At 37.8% G+C, this 19,286-nt stretch overlaps 1 protein-coding gene across 6 annotated transcripts in view; it reads left to right on the top strand.

Moving 5' to 3' along the window:
* GLIS3 (GLIS family zinc finger 3) overlaps positions 1 to 19,286 on the top strand; it is a 545,026-nt gene that overhangs the window by 211,041 nt on the left and 314,699 nt on the right. For 5 of the 6 annotated variants that reach the window (XM_021074388.1, XM_021074390.1, XM_021074379.1 and 2 more), the window contains 2 exons: positions 3,049 to 3,256; positions 9,819 to 10,938. In XM_021074388.1, coding sequence (XP_020930047.1) covers positions 3,049 to 3,256; positions 9,819 to 10,938 — 1,328 coding nt within the window. The remainder of the gene's footprint in view (positions 1 to 3,048; positions 3,257 to 9,818; positions 10,939 to 19,286) is intronic. The other variant, XM_021074403.1, reaches the window with a different exon arrangement.

Consider the following 19,286-nt stretch of genomic DNA (forward strand, 5'->3'; position numbering starts at 1 on the left):
TCATGCTTCAAGGACACTCTCAGTGCTACTTGTCATAAGCTTGTAGCTCCTCTGTGGTTAGATGAGATTCAAGTTGAACAGTGAATTTGAGAGTAGGAGGTGTCGTAGTAAAAATGGTGGAGACAATGAGGAGGGAAGGATTAATGTTTCTTTATTACAGAGCAAGAAACTACTGTGAATGTGAGAATTCAAGGTATAGGCTTAAAAGGGCAGCCTTGACCAGTGTAAAATTGTAGCCCAGGGAAATGGATTTATAATTGCTATTCCCATTAGCTTCATCTTCCATTCAAACCTGGCTTAGCAGTACTGTGGAGAAGCATCAAGAGGCTGACTTAGTTGGAGTCCATTTTTGAAAAATGGCACTGTTTTTCAAAAGTCTAGGAAGGTTTCAGTGGCAATAATGTATCAGTATTTCATATCATGTATGCCAATCTTCTATTTTCATTCATTCAGTCATTCTTAGCTTCATTGACAGACTTTATTGTGTTCAGGCCCTGGGCTAGGTGCTGAGGAAGCAGTGATGTCTTAAACAAGAGCTTTGTTTTTAAAAAGCAATAATGTATAAAAAGATGACAGGCATGTAAATGTTTCAGTTCCCTGACAGTGCTTAGGCAAATGGATGATGAGAGACTGTGGTGGGGAACGAAAAGAAGAATTGGTCAGATTTGCCCAGCTGGCACTAGGGGAGGGGAGACCATAAAGAAGATGTTCTTTGAATCAAATTGAAACCTTGGAGATAGAAAGGTACTCACTTAGGTAGATAAGTTAGGGTAAAGTGTGCCAAGCAGAGAGAAAAGCATGAACAAGAAAAGGGTTAAAATATTTTTTTCAGCAATCATATTGGTATTTATCTATTCTCTGGTGTGCATTCTTTTCACATCAGAATATCTCTGAAATATCAACATCATATACTAGTTTAATTGGCAGTGCATGTTCTTACAGTTATATAAAATAATGATACGCCTTAATATATGGCATATAAGATTTGGTGAAGTAATGTATTAATATGCTTTGACACCAAGTAGTATTTTTTGGATGTGCTGCTAATATGTCTTTATTTTGGAGGTAGATTTACCGTTTTATTTGAAATTAGTGAGTTCCTTAGATGAATATATGACATTGAATTTGACAGAATACCTGACATTTGATGTTGCTTTTAATAGCAGTAGCTGGTAGGGATAGAACCTGGGGATAGGATTCAAGTACCTTATATATTGGGCTAGGCTATGAACCCTTACATTGCCTTTTGCCAAGGTACAAAGAGGCTTTGAAAAACAAATCACATGTAGCTTGTTGAAGTTTATGAAGATACTAAGTTTATAATCATTGCACAAAAATATACCCACTGCTGTAGGTATAAAGATGAAACCCTGATGGTACATTGTTTTATGAATTATAAAAACAGACAATCTATAACTGATCTTTCAAGGCACAGGTAGTTGCATCAGTTATAAGCTGTGGGGCATGGAGGGGGGCAGGTAGAGAGAAGATTCTGGTTTGTGTATCTGGAAAAAAAAGAATCAGAGAGGAATTTCTGTTGGACCTAATGATCTTAAAAAGTATCCAAGAAACAAATCATCCAGCACCTAAACTTAAGCACAAAAATGCCATGAAAATACACTCTCTTAGAATCCGTTTTTGCTCTGTTAGTAAATCATTGTGTGACCTTGAGCAAGTCAGTTGCCACCTGGATTTTAGTTTCCCAGAGGACTGAACTAGAGCAGGCTTCCTGCTAGCTAAAGATGCTTTGACTCTCCAAGCACTTTTTTCCCCCTTATATAATGATTTTTATTTTTATTTTCCATTATAGCTGGACAGAACACTGTAATCCAAGCACTTTTAAGATGTGATTTCATTAATGAGAGCATTGGCGTTTACTCTGAAACCTTGTTTACCCTTAGTTTTGTGGGCTCTTGGAAAATAGTGTTACAAAAGATGAAAAAGTCATTTTCTTGGCTATTAACTTAATTTTTTTAAATACAAAATAAAAATTAATACCCACTAGGGCTAAGGAAAGTTACTGTGATGCTTTTATACTACTTTCATCCCAAATATATCAATGAGAAAGATGAGGAATTTGGTGAGAAAATTTTAGGGCCAAATTTGCTAAAAAAAAAAAACCCTGAGATCATATTTATTTTCATTTGTTTGAAATGGGAACAGAATGTACAGTCACTGAGACTTGACCAGGTAGTTTGCAAAAAACGTTTGAAAAAGTATATCCATGTAAAAAGAATGTCTAGAATGATTCAACCACTATTTTTATTTTTTTTAAATAAATGAGTCATGGCAGTGTTTACCTTTCTCCTCTTTGCTTTTCATTTTTCCGTAACGGCACAGATTCTTGTGGGTTTTTTTTTTCTTTCCTCTCTGGACATAAACCAAATTTTACTACACTTGAAGATTGCTGCTGATGCAATGAAAAATCTTTGTCAAATTTGGTTACCATGGAACTTTTAGAATGAGTGTTTTGTTTGTGGCTCTTTGATTCTGATTTTTTGAAAAACTGTAAGTCCAGCGACAATGTATTGGGGTGAAGAGGAAAAATCATGATTGGAGGGACACAGCCAGACTGTATCCTTTTAAAGAGGCTGTTTGGAAGGCCAGATTTGAAGTGAAGTGAACCAGTTAAACAAGTTTTTTCAGCAGTGTCAACTTTCCTTGCTGGGTGATTCAAGATATTAGCTATTCTAGAGAAAAAACATGGTTTGATATAAGTAATCCCATCTACTTACCACCTTAACTCTTTAGGTAAAGAGATGATGAAATATGATTCTTAATATAACTGTACACTTCTATATAGAAGGAGCAAAATGTAAGCATATTTTATGAGTGGTGATTATAGAAGGGATTTCTATTGCAGCATTGTGGATTTTTTTCATTGGAATTAGATAAAGCATTTTGGATCACTAATGCTAAATTTTTTTTTAAGAAGATGATCCAAGGACTCTCTTTAAAAATGAGTCCTGATTTAAGCGTGCACATATGTGTATTTACTGATTTCTGATGTAAGGGACATGAAAGCTAACCTGATTCATTTGTTTTTAGGGGCTCTTGGCTTTGGGCCTCAGTGCAAGTCCATTGGAAAAGGCAGCTGCAACAATCTAGTGGTCACCAGCAGTCCCATGATGGTTCAGCGACTGGGACCCATTTCACCTCCAGCAAGCCAGGTCTCTACAGCATGCAACCAGATCAGTCCTAGCTTACAGAGGGCAATGAATGCAGCCAACCTGAATATACCTCCTTCAGATACCAGGTCTCAAGTTACTTTTTTTTTCCCCTCCCTTCTTATGGTATAATCACACCTATGAGTATTTTCCCTTTTCCTTCCTGAACACATGCCCATTAACACACACACACACACACACACACTCTCTCTCTCTCTCTCTCTTTCTCTCTCTCTCTCACTCAAGTAGCTCTTTTAATTTGAGCTTTGTGGGAGAATGTATATCGAAACTCTGTGTGCCATAACATCATCTTAATTGGGAAGAATAGTTTACTACCTGCTTTTCTTATGGTGTGAGTGAAATTAATGCCCACTTTGAGATTTTGGGAGCCTCAGTAGCTAAATACCAGTGTGGTAATCTGTTGATTCCTGGTAAAGCAGGTCATATCACGAACTGGAAAGATGAGATGTTCCTTGTACATCTATCTTAGTTGCTAGTTTTTCAGGGTATATGTTGCAGTATCCTGAGGCAGCTTTATCGCCTGTTTTGTCTATCCATCCAATCACACATTCACCCATTTACCCAAGTATCTTAAATAACTACTCCCATAAAAACCAATAGTTGAAGATTAGGAAGATGGTAGAAAAAGTTAAGATAGAAATCATGGATTTTAAGACTTTATGATGTGTCTGGAAAGACATACTTTCATGTTAGAGTGTTACATAACATTCCGATGTCTGATTGGGTGCCAGAATAAATAGGTCTGATAAATGTAGTATGTCTATCTCCATGGGAGATAACTGAATAGGGAAATTACCTTCTCAGAAAAATTTTTGTATCTCTCAGGGTTGGTATTATAGGGTACATAAAACCAAAATACTGTGCAATGTATAAGGTCTAATTCTATGTTTGAAGTGAATTATTTCATCTTTTGTAAGTAGTCTTCTTAGAGAAATGTAATCCCAGATTTTTATCTTTGTCCTGGCTTTTTTGTAACTGTGATGTTGCAAAGGAGTTTGACTCTCTGGACCTCTGCTTCCTCATCTTAGGGGGCTAGAATGTACTGAGATGCCTTGTAGTTCTGGGATCCTGTTTCTTCTTCTCCTTCTTCCCTTTTCCTCTGTTCCTCTGATTTTTCTTTTCTCCTTTTGTCTCTCTGCACTGTCCTCCTAGCTGCTATTCGAGACTGAAATCACAGTTCCTGGATTATTTTTTTATGCCAACTTTTTCATGAGATGGAAACTTGTTTTTCACCTGACATTTTTTTTTTTTTTTTGGAATGGGAAGCTGCTACTGTCATTTTCCCATTGATGATTATGCCTTGAGGGACTCCTCAGAGTTGCTGAGTATTGCATGTAAAATTAACCGTACTGGTAGGGTAGGTGTCATTGGGAAGCTTTCAGCTTCCTGTCGGTGGCAAGTCCGGCTCATGCCTTGAAGGCAGAGAGTCATAATTAATGGAGAAATTGAAGGTAGGCAGGGCACAGGCTGCTCTAGTCATGCATCTAATGCAGTCCCTTTCATTGGTTGGCCAGGGAAGGGTCATTAGCTCGGTGTTTTCTGGCATATTTGATTCCTTAGCATAATTTTCTATCCTTAAAAGACAACATCATAGAGATGCATTGACATATGTTTGACTGTGTATTCTGTGAGCCCTTCTATGGAAATAATTTTTTTGCAAGATGAGCAAAGAAACAGGAATTAGTTGGGAAGTGTCTTAGTGAAGTATTGAATTTACTTTTAGCAATTTAGAAAGGTCTCATTTATTTGTGACGCTTAAATTGGTTTGTGTGTTCCATCAGAGAAGAGATAAGATACGATGCAATAGTTCAACTTGAAGGCATTTTGCTGTCTAGAGATAAAGAGAAGGTGGAGAGAGAATCAGCTTTGTGTTTTATTTATCCAGGGAATGCCCTGGGAGTGGGGAAGGTAAGGTGGAAGGCAGGGTGAGAGCATGAGCTGTTCAATCTGAGTGATGGCCACCCTATAAAAAGCTATAAAATTTATTGCTTTTTCCTGATTATCTGTGTAATTTTTATTCCTTGTAGAAAATACACAAAAGCACAAGGCAGTGAATAAGAGTTATCCTGAATCCTACCACTCATTGGCAGCCATGGGTAGAATTTTGAAATACATCCTTTTAGCTGTATGCAAACATATGCACCATAAGCATAGTTTTACCTTTCCATCAAATTGATAATAATTTATGTAGTATTATAAATACCTGTTTTCACTTTCTTTTGTAATCATCTTTGGTAGTAAAAAAAAATCTTTAGCATCATATAATGACTTCTTCTTGTGCAAGACTCCGTTTTTATTTTGAAGAATATAAATAAAACTAATTTTTATTAGTCTTTTATTACTGGGCACTTGTTTCCCTTTATTTCAGTATTGTGAGTAATACTTTATTGGCTCAACTCTATTGCACATCTTACTCATGATATATATATATGTATGTATGTATATTCGCATATATATATATATAATGAATGTGTATATATATTCATTCTCTTGAGTATCATTTTGAGGAATTCCTTGTCATTTATAAATGAGCATTTCTTTTGAGATTGGCCTTGAACCAAGCAAATCAGCTTGGTCATCATGCCGCTCCTTTTTTTTGACCTCACCAAAAGAAGTTCCCAGGCCACGGATGGAATCAGGCTGCAGCTGCAAGCTACACAAGCTACACCACAACATCAGATCCTTGAGAACTCTGGTTATCACAGCTCTTATGGCCCGTGAGAGCTACTGAGCTCTTTCTTCATGAACCATCTTAACCTATTTCACTGGTGGTCTGAGTTTTTCATATTTCTTTTATTTTGTTTGAATTATATTTCTTTTACATATAGCTCCAAACTAACCAGTCACCAGAAATATTATGCTTAGGATCAGATGAACATACAGAAATGGAGATTTTTCTCAGTATTGTGATAGAATCAGAGCTCTTTGTCACTTTCTTTCCCATAGGCTTGGTGTGGGTAGCAGCAGAGATTATAGGCAAGAATTCTTTGGAAACTTTCATAATCATTCAACATATTGTTGCAGAAAAATAATAGAAAATGTGGGTTTTAGTTGTTGCTTATGTGCCTTTAAGCCTCTTACACCAGGTCTTTCAATCAAGCAAAGCATTATGGACCACATCTGGGTTATGATGTGGGGGAAACAGTGGAGGATATATGTGATCCAGCTAAGTGACTGCCTATCAAATGTGGCTTTATCTGTACTTCGATAAGGATTTTGGTCCTTTTTTTCATATCCCTTGGAGGAATTTCACAGAACCTTTGTTTTATTCTTTGTAAAATAGAGGTTATTTTAAACATCCAGTTTACTTCCCAGGATGTATTAAATGAGGTAATACATAGCAAAAATATATTTTAAGTTATAAAAGATGGTTATAATTATCTTGATTGATTACACATCTTAATCAACATTTTTGGGGAAAACTTATTATTTATCTAACACTCTGATGGGTACTGGGGGAGATAAAAATGATCCTATTGAAGGATTTTGAATTTTATTAAGGAAGATAATACGCAAAAATGTCTGAAGTTAGCTATGTTTAAGGCTCAGTACAGACAGCGTATAATTTCTTTAGAAAGTGGACTTTTACTGAGAGTTACTGTCTTTGATGTAGGTTTCATGGTTTAAAACTTTGAAATATTGAAAAATCTGGGTAATTGCACAATAGGGAGGTGGGCCACTAGAGTAAGGGCATTTGTTGACGTTTTGTTTTTATTAAGGGTTCAAGATTGAAGAGAGAGTTTTCTATTCATATTATTGCCTTAGTGAATAGAATATAGAACTTGCTTTCTGAAAAATATATGATAACTGTCTTAGAAAACTGAGATGTCCAAGGAGTTAAGGAATGTACCTGCAGGGGGTTATGCTTACATTTAAATTAAGCCATACTTACGTGTATTTTGAGAAAAATAAGAAACATCTCTTGACAGTGGAACAAATGAATATGTCTCACTATAGACTACCCTCAAACCAAATAATGTAATTTCAAGGGCAAAGTATATGCAGGTGGATAAAATACTTTTTGCCTGCTATTTATTGCTTAAAAATCTGAAATGCTCCAGTATGACAGTGGCCAGGCAGATGCACCAGTTGAGAATGCTGTATAAACTGTCTCATTCTCAAGGTGTAAAGCAAAGTCAAGTGTCTTTGCCTTATATATGACACAACTACTGATTTGGCTTGGGCAGAAAGCAGTTCCTGAATCTCGCTGGGGAAGGGACCAAAAGGCCCTTGACATCAAATCACCAGGAGTCTTTAGCTGAGATCTGCAGGGATAGGTACATGCTGCAGATGTGCTGGGAAAATGATGGAACATGTCTCCAGGGAATTAAAAAATAGATGGTTCAGACACCTCTTTGGGGGTAACAAAAGAACTTTAGCCTGAATATAAGGATCTGGACAGAGAAAAAATCTGTGTCAAGGACAACTGGAAATTCCTACTGTGTTTGTCATTGGCAAACATTACTTCACTCAATGGAAACACCACATTGACAGTGGTGTTATCTATCACCTTATACTGTACATTTCAGAGCCGAGATGTTTTCTTGGTAATTTCTCATGCGGTAGGAAACAGTGTTCCTGGCTTCCATGTTGTGAAAAGAAGTAAAAGGAACAGATGGAGTGAGAAGGCTTCTGTTTTTCCCTCAGTTCTTTTGCAACAGGTTACTGTTTAACAGCTGGAAATAGTAAATAGACTCATTCTGGAAAGATGGACATCTATATAGTATTTTGTTTCAATTAATATTTTTGTTCGAAAAAAGATCTCTGTAGAAAGCCAACACAAGTGCATATTAAAAAATTCAGGTTTTTCTCCTCTATACCTGAGTTGGGAAGTACAATGAATTATGTCTAGCCTGTTTGTGACAATTTTCCATCCAAAGAGTATAGCTTTTCTCTTCAATTATTGTTTTTAAATTTAAAATTTATTTATTTATTTATTTAGCTGCACCCACAGAATGTGGAATTTCCCACATAAGAGATTGAACCCACACCACAGCAGTGACAATGCCAGATCCCCGACCACTAGGCCACCAGAGAAATCCTCTTTTCAGTGATTTTTAAGACAATGATGTCATAGTAATACAAAACGAATTTTTCAAGTGGCCAGACTACATTAGGAAGCATTTTGATATGCAGATAAATAGTGTGACATGTGAGGCATGTTTTGTAAAGGGTAGGAAGAAGAACAGAAGAATTGTTGCAAAAGCAAATGATCTGCTCTTGGTCCAAATCTGCTCTGATTTGAGGACAAGAGCTCATGGAAAATCCAAAATTAGCAAATGTGATTAAAGCCTGCACAGCCCAAATGCATAATTCCAAATATGACTTGATTTCAGGCTGTTACTCCCTTATAAATTATAGCTATATACACACAGGGATACACACACACACACACACACACACACACACGGATTTTATTTTGGGGGAAATTTGATGTTGTGACTGAGTACTGATAGTGTAAATTGCTATCTTTTAAAGAAATAATCAAAATTCCTTAATATCAGTGAAACAAATTTGTGAAATTATTGACAGGTCGCCTGGATGACCCTTTGATTTTGAGCATGGGTTTATGTTTTTACCAAATACATTTCAGTCAAGGGCTGAAACTCTGTTTAGACTTGTGTTCCTTGCAATGCCTATTTGTAGTGTGCTACAGACAGTAGGTGCTTAATAAATACTTTTTTATTGGGTTTGACAAGTTTCAATAATTATTCCAAGGTCTCTAACTTTTTCCACTACATTAAAAAAAGGTATGGAAAAATAGGAGTTCCCGTCATGGCTCAGCAGTTAGTGAACCTGACTAGCATCCATGAGGACACGGGTTTGATCCCCAGCCTTGCTCAGTGGGTTGAGGATTTGGTGTTGCCCTGAGCTGCAGTGTTGGTGGCAGACACAGCTAGGATCCCTTGTTGCTGTGGCTGTGGCTGGCAGCTACAGCTCTAATTGGACCCCTAGCCTGAAAAACTCCATATATGGCAGGTGTGGCCCTCAAAAGACAAAAGACAAAAGACAAAAAAAAAAAAAAAAGATATTTAAAAATAAAACAAAGTGTATTCCCATTTTAAAAATAAAACAGTGTATTCCCATATGGCTCAACAGTAACAAACCCAACTAGTATCCATGGAGATGAAGGTTCAACCCCTGGCCTCCATCAGTGGGTTAAGAATCTGGCATTGCTGTGAGCTGTGTTATATATCGTAGATGCAGCTCAGCTCTTGTGCTGCTGTGGTGTAGGCCAGTAGCTACAGCTCTGATTTGACTGTCTAGCCTGGGAACTTCCATATGCTACAGGTGCGGCCATAAAAAGCAAAGAAAAAAAATTTTTAAAGATAAAACAAGGACTATTGGACTATTTATTATCATTAAAGTATTAAGATTATTTATAACAATAGATCTTTTGTTTCATCATTCCAGTGAGTGCCAGCCTTTATTGTTCTTCTTGGTAAAATGTTATTTACCTGGAACTAAAAGCCTGGTGTTTTATCTTAGCCAAAGAATGTGTGTTTAGCCTAGAATGTAATTAGGGGAAATACTTAAGGGATTGTCAATGCAATGTTCTTTTAGCTCTTAAGCAATCCATATCCTGCTAAAATGTTTGTCTTTTTTTCCTCCTTCTGGCTGCTGTTCCAGGTCCCTTATTTCCCGTGAGTCTTTGGAGTCCTCAACTTTGAGTCTGACAGAAAGTCATTCGGCCTTGAGCGTGAAACAAGAGTGGTCTCAGGGCTACAGGTCTCTCCCTTCGCTCTCCTCCAACCACAGCTCTCAGAATGGCATTGATCTAGGGGACCTCCTTAGCCTTCCTCCTGGGACAGCCATGTCTGGCAACGGGGTCTCTAACTCATTGCCATCCTACCTTTTTGGGATGGAAAATAGCCACTCTCCTTACCCTAGTCCCCGGCACTCTTCTGCCAGGTCCCACTCGGCCCGCTCCAGGAAGAGAGCGCTCTCCTTGTCCCCGCTGTCTGATGGCATTGGAATAGACTTCAATACCATCATCCGCACCTCGCCCACGTCCTTGGTTGCCTACATCAATGGGTCGAGGGCTTCCCCTGCCAACATGTCGCCACAGCCTGAGGTCTATGGGCATTTCCTAGGGGTGCGTGGCAGCTGTATTCCCCAGCCGTGCTCCATGCCAAGCAGCCAGAAGGGTGTGCGGGTGGCCAGCAGCGGCCCGGCTCTCCCAGCCTACGGTGAGGATGGTGCACTAGAGTATGAGCGCATGCAGCAGCTGGAGCACGGTGGCCTCCAGCCCAGCTTGGTCAACAACATGGTAGTGCAGCACGGCCTGCCGGACCCTGAAGGCCAGCCAGCCGGCTTGCTTAAGACTGAACGCCTGGATGATTTCCCGGGTGGCACCCTGGATCTGCCCCCGGCACCTCCTCTGCCTCCTCTGCCACCAACGCCCCAAGGGCCCCCGCCTCCCTACCACGCCCATCCGCACCTGCACCACCCGGAGCTCATCCACCACGCCCAGCCATTGGCCCTCACACAGGCAGCCCTGGACGAGGATGGGGAGATGGATGACATTGGGAGCAAGCACTGCTGTCGTTGGATTGATTGCAGTGCCTTGTATGACCAGCAGGAGGAACTTGTGCGGCACATCGAGAAGATTCATATAGATCAGCGCAAAGGGGAGGACTTCACTTGCTTCTGGGCAGGTTGTCCTAGAAGGTACAAGCCATTCAATGCCCGCTATAAACTGCTCATCCACATGAGAGTCCACTCCGGAGAGAAGCCCAATAAGTGTTCGGTGAGTCTCCTAAAGCCCATGGGAGTTCATTGAAGGTGCATGTGGTTTTCCAAATGCAACCGGAAGTCAGAGGGCCTTTTCTCATGGAGTTTGAATGCTGGGGGTCTAGGTGTCCATGAGATTTGACTTTTCTTCAGCCTGAGGAAGGGAAAGGTTTCTTTACTTATTAGTGGCTGGGGTATCCCTTCATTTCTAGATTCTCTCCTGCACGTGTACATGAGCGAGGGAGGTTCATCTGCCACACTGTCCAAAATCTTGGAAAATTGATTTCCACTAGACACCAACTTGAAGTTGCTGAAGTGTGCAGGGCAGAGGAACACACACTGCACCACCAGCAAGCTTTAGCTCTTTTCCAAAGTAAATATTCAGTGATTTTCCTTTCCCTCCAATAACTGGGTGAGTATTGGGGTTAGAGAGGTGGTTCTGATATTTGGACAGGAACTCACACTTAACAACTTGGCTAGTAAAAATGTTGCTGCATACACCCACATGCCTGCATACTGCATACTGCGTACTTCAAGGTTATGAGACTAGTTAATGATTTATAACCAGCATGAAAACACTCAAGGATACCTCAGGAGCAGGAGCAGAATCTCACAGGATCTTATTGAACTTTAAAGAGATAGAACTTGGTGGAAATGTGTAGGACCCGGAATGGACTGTGCTTTAGGTGCTGAAGGAAGTGGGTATGATGTTTCTTTCTCCCTGCCTTCCACTTTCACAACATCAATCCTGGAACTATCTCTGTTTCTTGGCAAAATTTATTATTTTTGAATAATATAACTCTCAAATGGTTGCACAACCATTTCACACCTAACAGAAACCCTCAGGGTTTATAAGCAGGATATTACCCTTGGGGTCCAGGGTGGCTTTGCATAATCTCAGACAGCTCACTTAACTAGTAGAAGAAGAAGAGCATCTGTTTTATATTAGTTTAGATGGACAGGAATATTTCTTTTAGAGTTAAAATCTGAGAATTATACGTACTCCCTGGAATTGAATATGCTACAGGTCACTAAATGTGTGAAATACATAAATCATTTTGAAAAGGAACTTCTATATAGATGGTGGTCCACCAGCTAATGTCCCTTCTTTCTGTAGTGTCTTGATGATGAACAATCTGGGTCATGTTTTTGCTTCATCGTGAATTGGCCACATTGTTGGATTCATGTAAGAGCAAACCAAACAGGTGATAATTGTAAGGCAAGTATTAGAGCACTTTTCCACCATCCAATAGGTGTTTCTAAAAGAGTTTTAGAATTTCTGGTGGAATGAACTTGCATTTCTACATTATGCCCCATGTAGTGATTTCTCTTAACGGAAAATTGAAGCTGATGCATTGTGAGAATGCTAGGTTATATGAGTGAAAAGAATAATTACATTCCAGCCAATAAAAACCTTACTCTGTCAGTAAGGTTCTACATTAAAAATGCCAGGAAGAGACAAGCAATTGAAGGCAATTCCATTTACTCTGTTTGGAACATACCGGCTTATTGAATGCAAGAAAGCCATTCAGTGTCTGAAGGAAAACAGGCCAACCTTTTAGTTCTGACTAATCCTGGCTGAAAATAGTTTTCTGGATTTGGCTTTACTGAAATAAACATAAAGGCTTAAATTATCCAAAAAATATTTTTGCATTGCAAAATTAATTTTTGTGCAATGGTATCTCCCCATTTTCCAACTTCCTAGATTTTTAAAAGGCATATAACTTTATAAAGTTGATTTTTCCTAAAGTGCATGATGACTATTAAAAATAGAAATAGTTAAGTGAAAGAGAGATGAATGTTTGCAGGCCTTTGCATAACATTTCATGGATGCAAGATGAATATGGATCCATATCCATATTATTCAAGATGGATATGGGAGGTGATTTCTCTCTCCCCTAGTCTGCCTTTCCCTACTTCCAGATGGAATCTTTGCAAAATTTAGATTGCTGAATCAAATAGCATATCAGATCTAGACCCACAAAGCATTAAGTTCCATGTTATAGTGCAAATATATTTGTACAAAACAGTTTCTTAGGGGTTGACTACTGCTGCAGTTCTCTTGGGACTGTATATTTTTAGCACGAAGATATCCATTTTCATATAAAACATACATATCATGAGCATTGTGTCTTCTGAGAACTATTATATTGCTGCATGTCACCTGCTTAATTTGTAGGGTTATAGCTAACTCTAGCAGCAAGTAATTTTGCTGTGGAAGTTTAGCAGTCCTCTCAAGCTGTAGTCCACAGAGAAAAGACATTGTGCTTAATGTGGATACGTATCTGAAAAATATGTATTTTTCTGCCTTTTGCAAAGCTAGTCTTTACACTCTTGGAATCCAGATACAAAGAACTGTTAATACTGAAATGTTTCATCTCTTACTTCTTTGGAAGTGGATGGTAGTTATTCAAAGCTCAAGATCCTTGCCAAGTAAAATGACCACACTCTTCTTTTGGAGACATGAAGTGATCTTTTGGTTTTTGTGGCTGTGTCACATGCTGTAAAGGCTAGGGGCAGTTTAAATTATAAGACCCAATCCACTTTTGTTTTATGTATGTTAAATTGCTATTAATTTTCTGTGGACCATAGTTAGAGTTAGTCATCATTGTCACTCACTTAGCTTCTTGACCCAGGAAAGATGTGATGACCCAATTGTGTTTGGTGACCATGACTACGGGCAGCACAATGAGCTTCTGGAAGTCATGGTAAAAGGAGGGTGTGTGAAAGGGCTATTCAGTGACAGCCTGCTTACAGTAAGAGACTACCACTGGTGTCCTCCCTTGACGCCAAATTCCATTTCATGCATGAGAGAATGCATTCTCAGAATCTCTGACTCTAACTCCTTACCCAGAACTCTGGGAATCAGATCACTCAGGATTCTAGGTGGCAGAACTGGGGGAGGATTGTTAATTTATTATTTGGTTAACTTACTGGAAGAAGAGAATGGTTGCTTTTCTCTTTCCCACCCAAACAACTCCACCCTTCTGTAGATATCATTCTTATTGCTTCTGTGGAATAAGCTGCTCTCTTTCTCTTGGCCTTGATTATAGTGATATTCCCAGCCAATGGCAAAGGCTTTGAGAATTAAAGGCTTCAGCAGGCAGATAGACAGATTTCAATTAAGTCAGAACCTAGGATATGGCAATATTATATTGAAAGTACCTGAGTCCATTCACTTCTGTCTATTAATAAAACAAATCGTAGGTGCCTTGTCATTCTGTTTGGATCTTCCTGCACTTAGACCAACCTCAACATTGATGAATCTTGGAATTATCAAAATTTTTGAACATTCCCAGGTATAATTTTGCTGAATTCTGTTTCATTTTTCTGAGATAATAAGATTTCAAATTCTCAAGTCAGGGCAAGTCATGGAACCTTAGAATTAGTTTTTTTCGCAAACACTTATTTCATGTTCCTAAAAGGACAACATAAAGTCTAACCCAGAACTGTAGATGTACACTAACCATCCCTAACAGTAGTCATAGTAATGGTTCCAACAGGGTACACACTGTGCATGTTTTTACCATAGGTCTTTTTGCCATGAAGTTGAAGAGTGTGCATTGCCTTGGTTCTGTTTGGTGTGTTCTGAATGAGATCAGGCATGCTCTTTCTGCCAGTACTTCTCCTGAGAAAGCCTGTCTGATCAGAGCAGAGTGAGCAGAGTGAGCAGAGGGACAAGGTTCTGTTGCCAGGATCAGAAACACTGATAGCTTGCCTTTATGCACAATATAAGCAGTTATGCTGGGAGGTTAGAGAGTGTTAATAAGAGAGTTAGGGGGAATGTGGGTTGACACTTAAATTTTGCTTATTTTTCCTGGATGAATTCTATCCAATAGCAAAAAGGAATTTTGAAAAACTTTTACCCACCCACAGATTTTCATGAAAATGTCACTGACCAAAGACAGCTTTGAATCTTGTATGAATTGACTCATTTCTCCACAGGCATTTTGCCTGGCAAAATCCACAGTATTTGCCTTGGCTTGAATATTAGGCCGTTGCTTTTTAAGTAACATTGGATTATGGAATACAAGAAAATAAATACACAGCCAGGGCCGTGTCCCCATTCTTCTTTTATGGTCTGATTTATGGGTTTATGGGCCAGCCTTAGTCATGTAAGATATTTCTTGAGGAGAAGTAAATTCATTGTAAAAAGTGAAAGAAGGTTTTTTTTTTCACATTATTTTTTATTTTGATAAGAGTTGGTATTGATGTGGTGACCACAATTATATGTCCCAGAATGGACCTCAGGAAAATATCTCTAAAGCATAACTATTTGTTACCACTCTGCAACCTTTGTGTTGGCAACAATTAGCATATTCCCATAATGTCAAGTATTGGAGGGTAGGGAGAAGGGAATGCTTTAACATTACTAGCAAGAGTAAATTAGTGTAACCACTTTGGAAGAAAATTTGAGAATATCTAGCAAACACGAAGATGAACCTATTAACAAAACCATGTCTAAGTGTCTACCCTAGAGCAACTCTTGTATATGGTAACAGAGAGACATGCAAAAAGGTGTTTATTGCTCCTCTGTTTTTTAAAAAATATAAATAACCTGTCTATCCACAGATAAGGTAAATCAACAAATTGTGATTTATACCTAATGATATAAAATAAAGAAATTTAAAATTAATGAACCATATATAAATTTATATATCTGTAGGTAGATACCAACATGATTAAATAGATAATAATGTTGAATGAAAAAATTAAATGCAAAAGGACATATACAGTATAATATAATTTATGTATATTTAAACATGCTGAGCAATATTATATAGTTATTGTAGATACATAATTACTTGGTTAAACAATAAAATCATGTGATCACTATAACCTTAGGAAAGTAGATATTTATAGAGACAGAAGAAATGGGAAGATAGGGAATGTGGGGATTTTGCTTTATCTTTTACTCAACAGGTAAGAGAAATGAAACAAACATGGGAAAATATTGATTTTTTTTTGCTTGGTAGTGTTGATATAGATATCATAGGTATCATGATATTTTCTATGCTTTGCTGCCTGTTTAAAATATTGCATAACTATAAGTATATATTTTTTATCTAAAAATAAATGAAAAATCAATGAGTAGACACTCTCCCTTCCACTCATACTATTTTTTCAGATGAGGAGGAAAAAGCTTAGGGAAATTAAGTAATTTTTATAAGACCAGCAAGTTGTTTGGCCATTGCCTACCTACTCCATGGCAGTAGCTCTCCAGCTTGCCTGACATTGGAATTGCCTGAATAGCTTTATAAAATACCCATACCTAGGTCCTATCCTCATGGTCTGTGGTGTAATTGGTCAGGGGGTGCAGCTTCCCAGGTGATTCTAAAGTGCAGTAGGGTGAGAACCAGTGCTCTAAAAACTTCCATATTCTGACATTGAACTCTAGAGAGATGAAAGCCTACCTTGTCATTTCAGTTAAGGTGTTGGGAGGGAGGCAGTGTTTAGTAGTGAGTACATCTTCATTATCATCAATGTCCTGATGATGATTAGGGTAATTTTGTGTTCCCTTGAAATGTAATTAAAGGCAAAAGATAAGAAGATAACAGAGTAACACTGGTAGTGAGTGGCAGAAGGCTTTCCACTCTTTGTCCATTTCGTATTCTGAGTGCTCTCTCTCCAATTAATAGTTAAAAATTGGGGTGAGGCTGTGCTGAGTAATGAATGTCATTGCCACCTCTTTGCCTTTTGAGTTAAAAGTGGAACTGACAAATCTGTCACATTGTTCCTATTTTTAAAGATAAGATAGAATGTTCTCCCTTCCAACTACAATGCAGCTTTTCTGCTTTTAATATAAAATGATCTTCAAAACATTTTTGCTACTATTGGTATTTCTGAAGAGTTGGTAGATTACCAAAATATTGAATTTTCTCTTTTATCAAATCTTCCTGATGTGATTAAATAAATAAAATTAACATTAATATCCTCTTTGTCTCTTGAGGCTGAAATACCACCAGTGAAACATCTGGTAAAGATCAGAGAGAACATAGCTTCCAAATCGTGTCCCACAGGGCATTAGTCTGTCAGATATTTAATGCAAACTCAATGATTTTAAAAAATACAACTAAATCACAATATTTTTTCCTCAATAGATTTACCTAAGAAAGAGATAAAAGGCATATTTATCTGTGTATATACATATCCAACATAGTGTAGACATGTATATGCCACCATAAATTATAAACCCGCTAGTATAGGTAAAAGCAAAACCACAGAAAGCCTCATCAAATGGGGCATTGGCCACAGTTTATAAAGCATCTGTCAAGTTGAATTTCACATCCCGAAACACAGTTTAGAAACCTTCCATTTGGTAGTGGTTTAATTTTATTTCCCTGAAGGCATTTAATCCACTTTACCTGGGGAACTGGCCTTTCATGAACTTTGTCCTGGAAATAAATTCGTGGCAGATTTGGGCAAACCTTTCAAAGCAAATTGTGGTTTATGTTTCTTTGTCCTGTTCTTCTAGGATTTATGAAAAACAGTAGATAAGAGAGAAACCCCTAAGAGGTTAAATATTAGAGGCTTTAGCCAAAATTATTAACTACATAATAATGTTCCTTTTAGTTCATATCCATTTTGGGGTTTTTCTCTAATTTCACACCCCAAAATAATGTTTTTAAATTAGAAAAAATTATGGAAATCTTTTTCATAAGTGATCTGATTAAAGAAATACATTTCAGATCTTTTGAGGTTTGTTCATATGTATATTTGAAAGTGTATCTTAGTTCAATCAGTCTGCATCAGTGTGGAAAATTAGTTTGAAAATTTAATAGAAATGTCTTTTGTGACCTTTGGGATATTTCTTGATTACCTATTCTTTGAGTTAGGTAGACATCTTTGAGTCCAAATAGAATTTGAGTATGTAGAGTAAAAGACCAAACACACTTATTTTTCCATAAAAGAGGTAGTCTGATTATCTTTCATCTTTCAGAAGGGTTTTTTTTTTTAAGCTTTGGGTAGAATGATGTGGAAGAGAGATGTTAATTTTTTTCCCATCAAATTTATTAGTTTCTACTATAATTACTGAGTCAGGGTTTCTAAACTATCAATAAGACAGTGAATGTTTTAATCCTGAGCAGTAGATGTGTGGCTGACAAACACAGAACCTGGATGAGCAGGCTTGATTTTCCATCTCCACAAACTATTGGCAGCCTCATTGGAGATCAGTTGGTTTAATAAGTGTCATCACTCATGTGGAAGGTTGGTATAGATAGGAATTTGGTGAGAAAATAGAATGAAACCTGTGTTCTTATTTTGCAGCACGGTATCTTTATTTTCTTGGGCCATGGATACTGGATTTGAGTAGAGATAATAACTAATTATTTTGAATTTTGAAAACAATTTTAAATGATTAATTTGAAAAGTTATTGAGAAACTAGAAAAGGAGATGCACTGGTTTGGGAAGGCAGGGACAATGCACATCAGTAATTCCACCATGCTCAAAACTTAGGGTGAGCATAAAATTTATTTTCAAATTGGGACACTTTTGAGAATGAAAGGATTTCTTTTCCCCTGGAATATCAGTGTAATCCAGGCTTGTTCTGGAAAAACTAGGAGTGTAGTCATTCTACTTAAAGTGTATATACACTGATATGTCCAACCGATCACTGCATGTTCATTCATTCATTTGATCACTGAATACAAGCCATGCACCATGCTCTGTCCTGAAAGTTGAAGGTGGGATGGGTGGGTGGGTATAGAAGTAAGTGGGAGATTTTTTTAAGGAGCTCATAGTCTTCTAGTGGTGAAAATACTTATTTACACAGTGATGAAACAAGGGCTATGCTATAAGTATACACAAAATTTTAAAATGGGAAAACAGGGGAAGAAGCTTCCAACTATGTCTGTAGCATCTTAGAGGAAGTGACTGCAATTCTTGAAAGAAGACTGTAATTCTTGAAGAGAAAGGGAAGAAGGACATTCAAGTGGAGAGACCACAGTATGTAACACAGGGATATGAGAGTCCAGGAAAGAAAGACTTCCCAGGTAGTTTGATGGTCCAAGACTAGGTAGGAGTGGGAAGGGAGGCTAGAAATTTATCTTGGGCCAGTAACAAAGGACTTTTACTATCAAACAGGAATGGTGTTTTGAAAATTAGAAAGAATTAACACCTAACCAGAACAAATGCAAATTCAGTTAAAACAAAACAAAACAAAATCTTAGGAGGCAACATCGCTAAGGTAGCAAGAACTGTGTTTTAGTGCATGTGAAATGAAACTTTGACTTCCTCCAAACAATTTCATTGTCTCTTAAAGTTTATAGTTTCATTCTTCATTAAAGCATATCTCTTGGCAGCTATCCTATGAAACATAATTTTTTCTTATGCCAAGTGATCAACCAGGGAAACACATAAAT

Source organism: Sus scrofa, chromosome 1 (assembly GCF_000003025.6).
Source record: "Sus scrofa isolate TJ Tabasco breed Duroc chromosome 1, Sscrofa11.1, whole genome shotgun sequence".
NCBI classification, from domain to species: Eukaryota; Metazoa; Chordata; class Mammalia; order Artiodactyla; family Suidae; genus Sus; species Sus scrofa.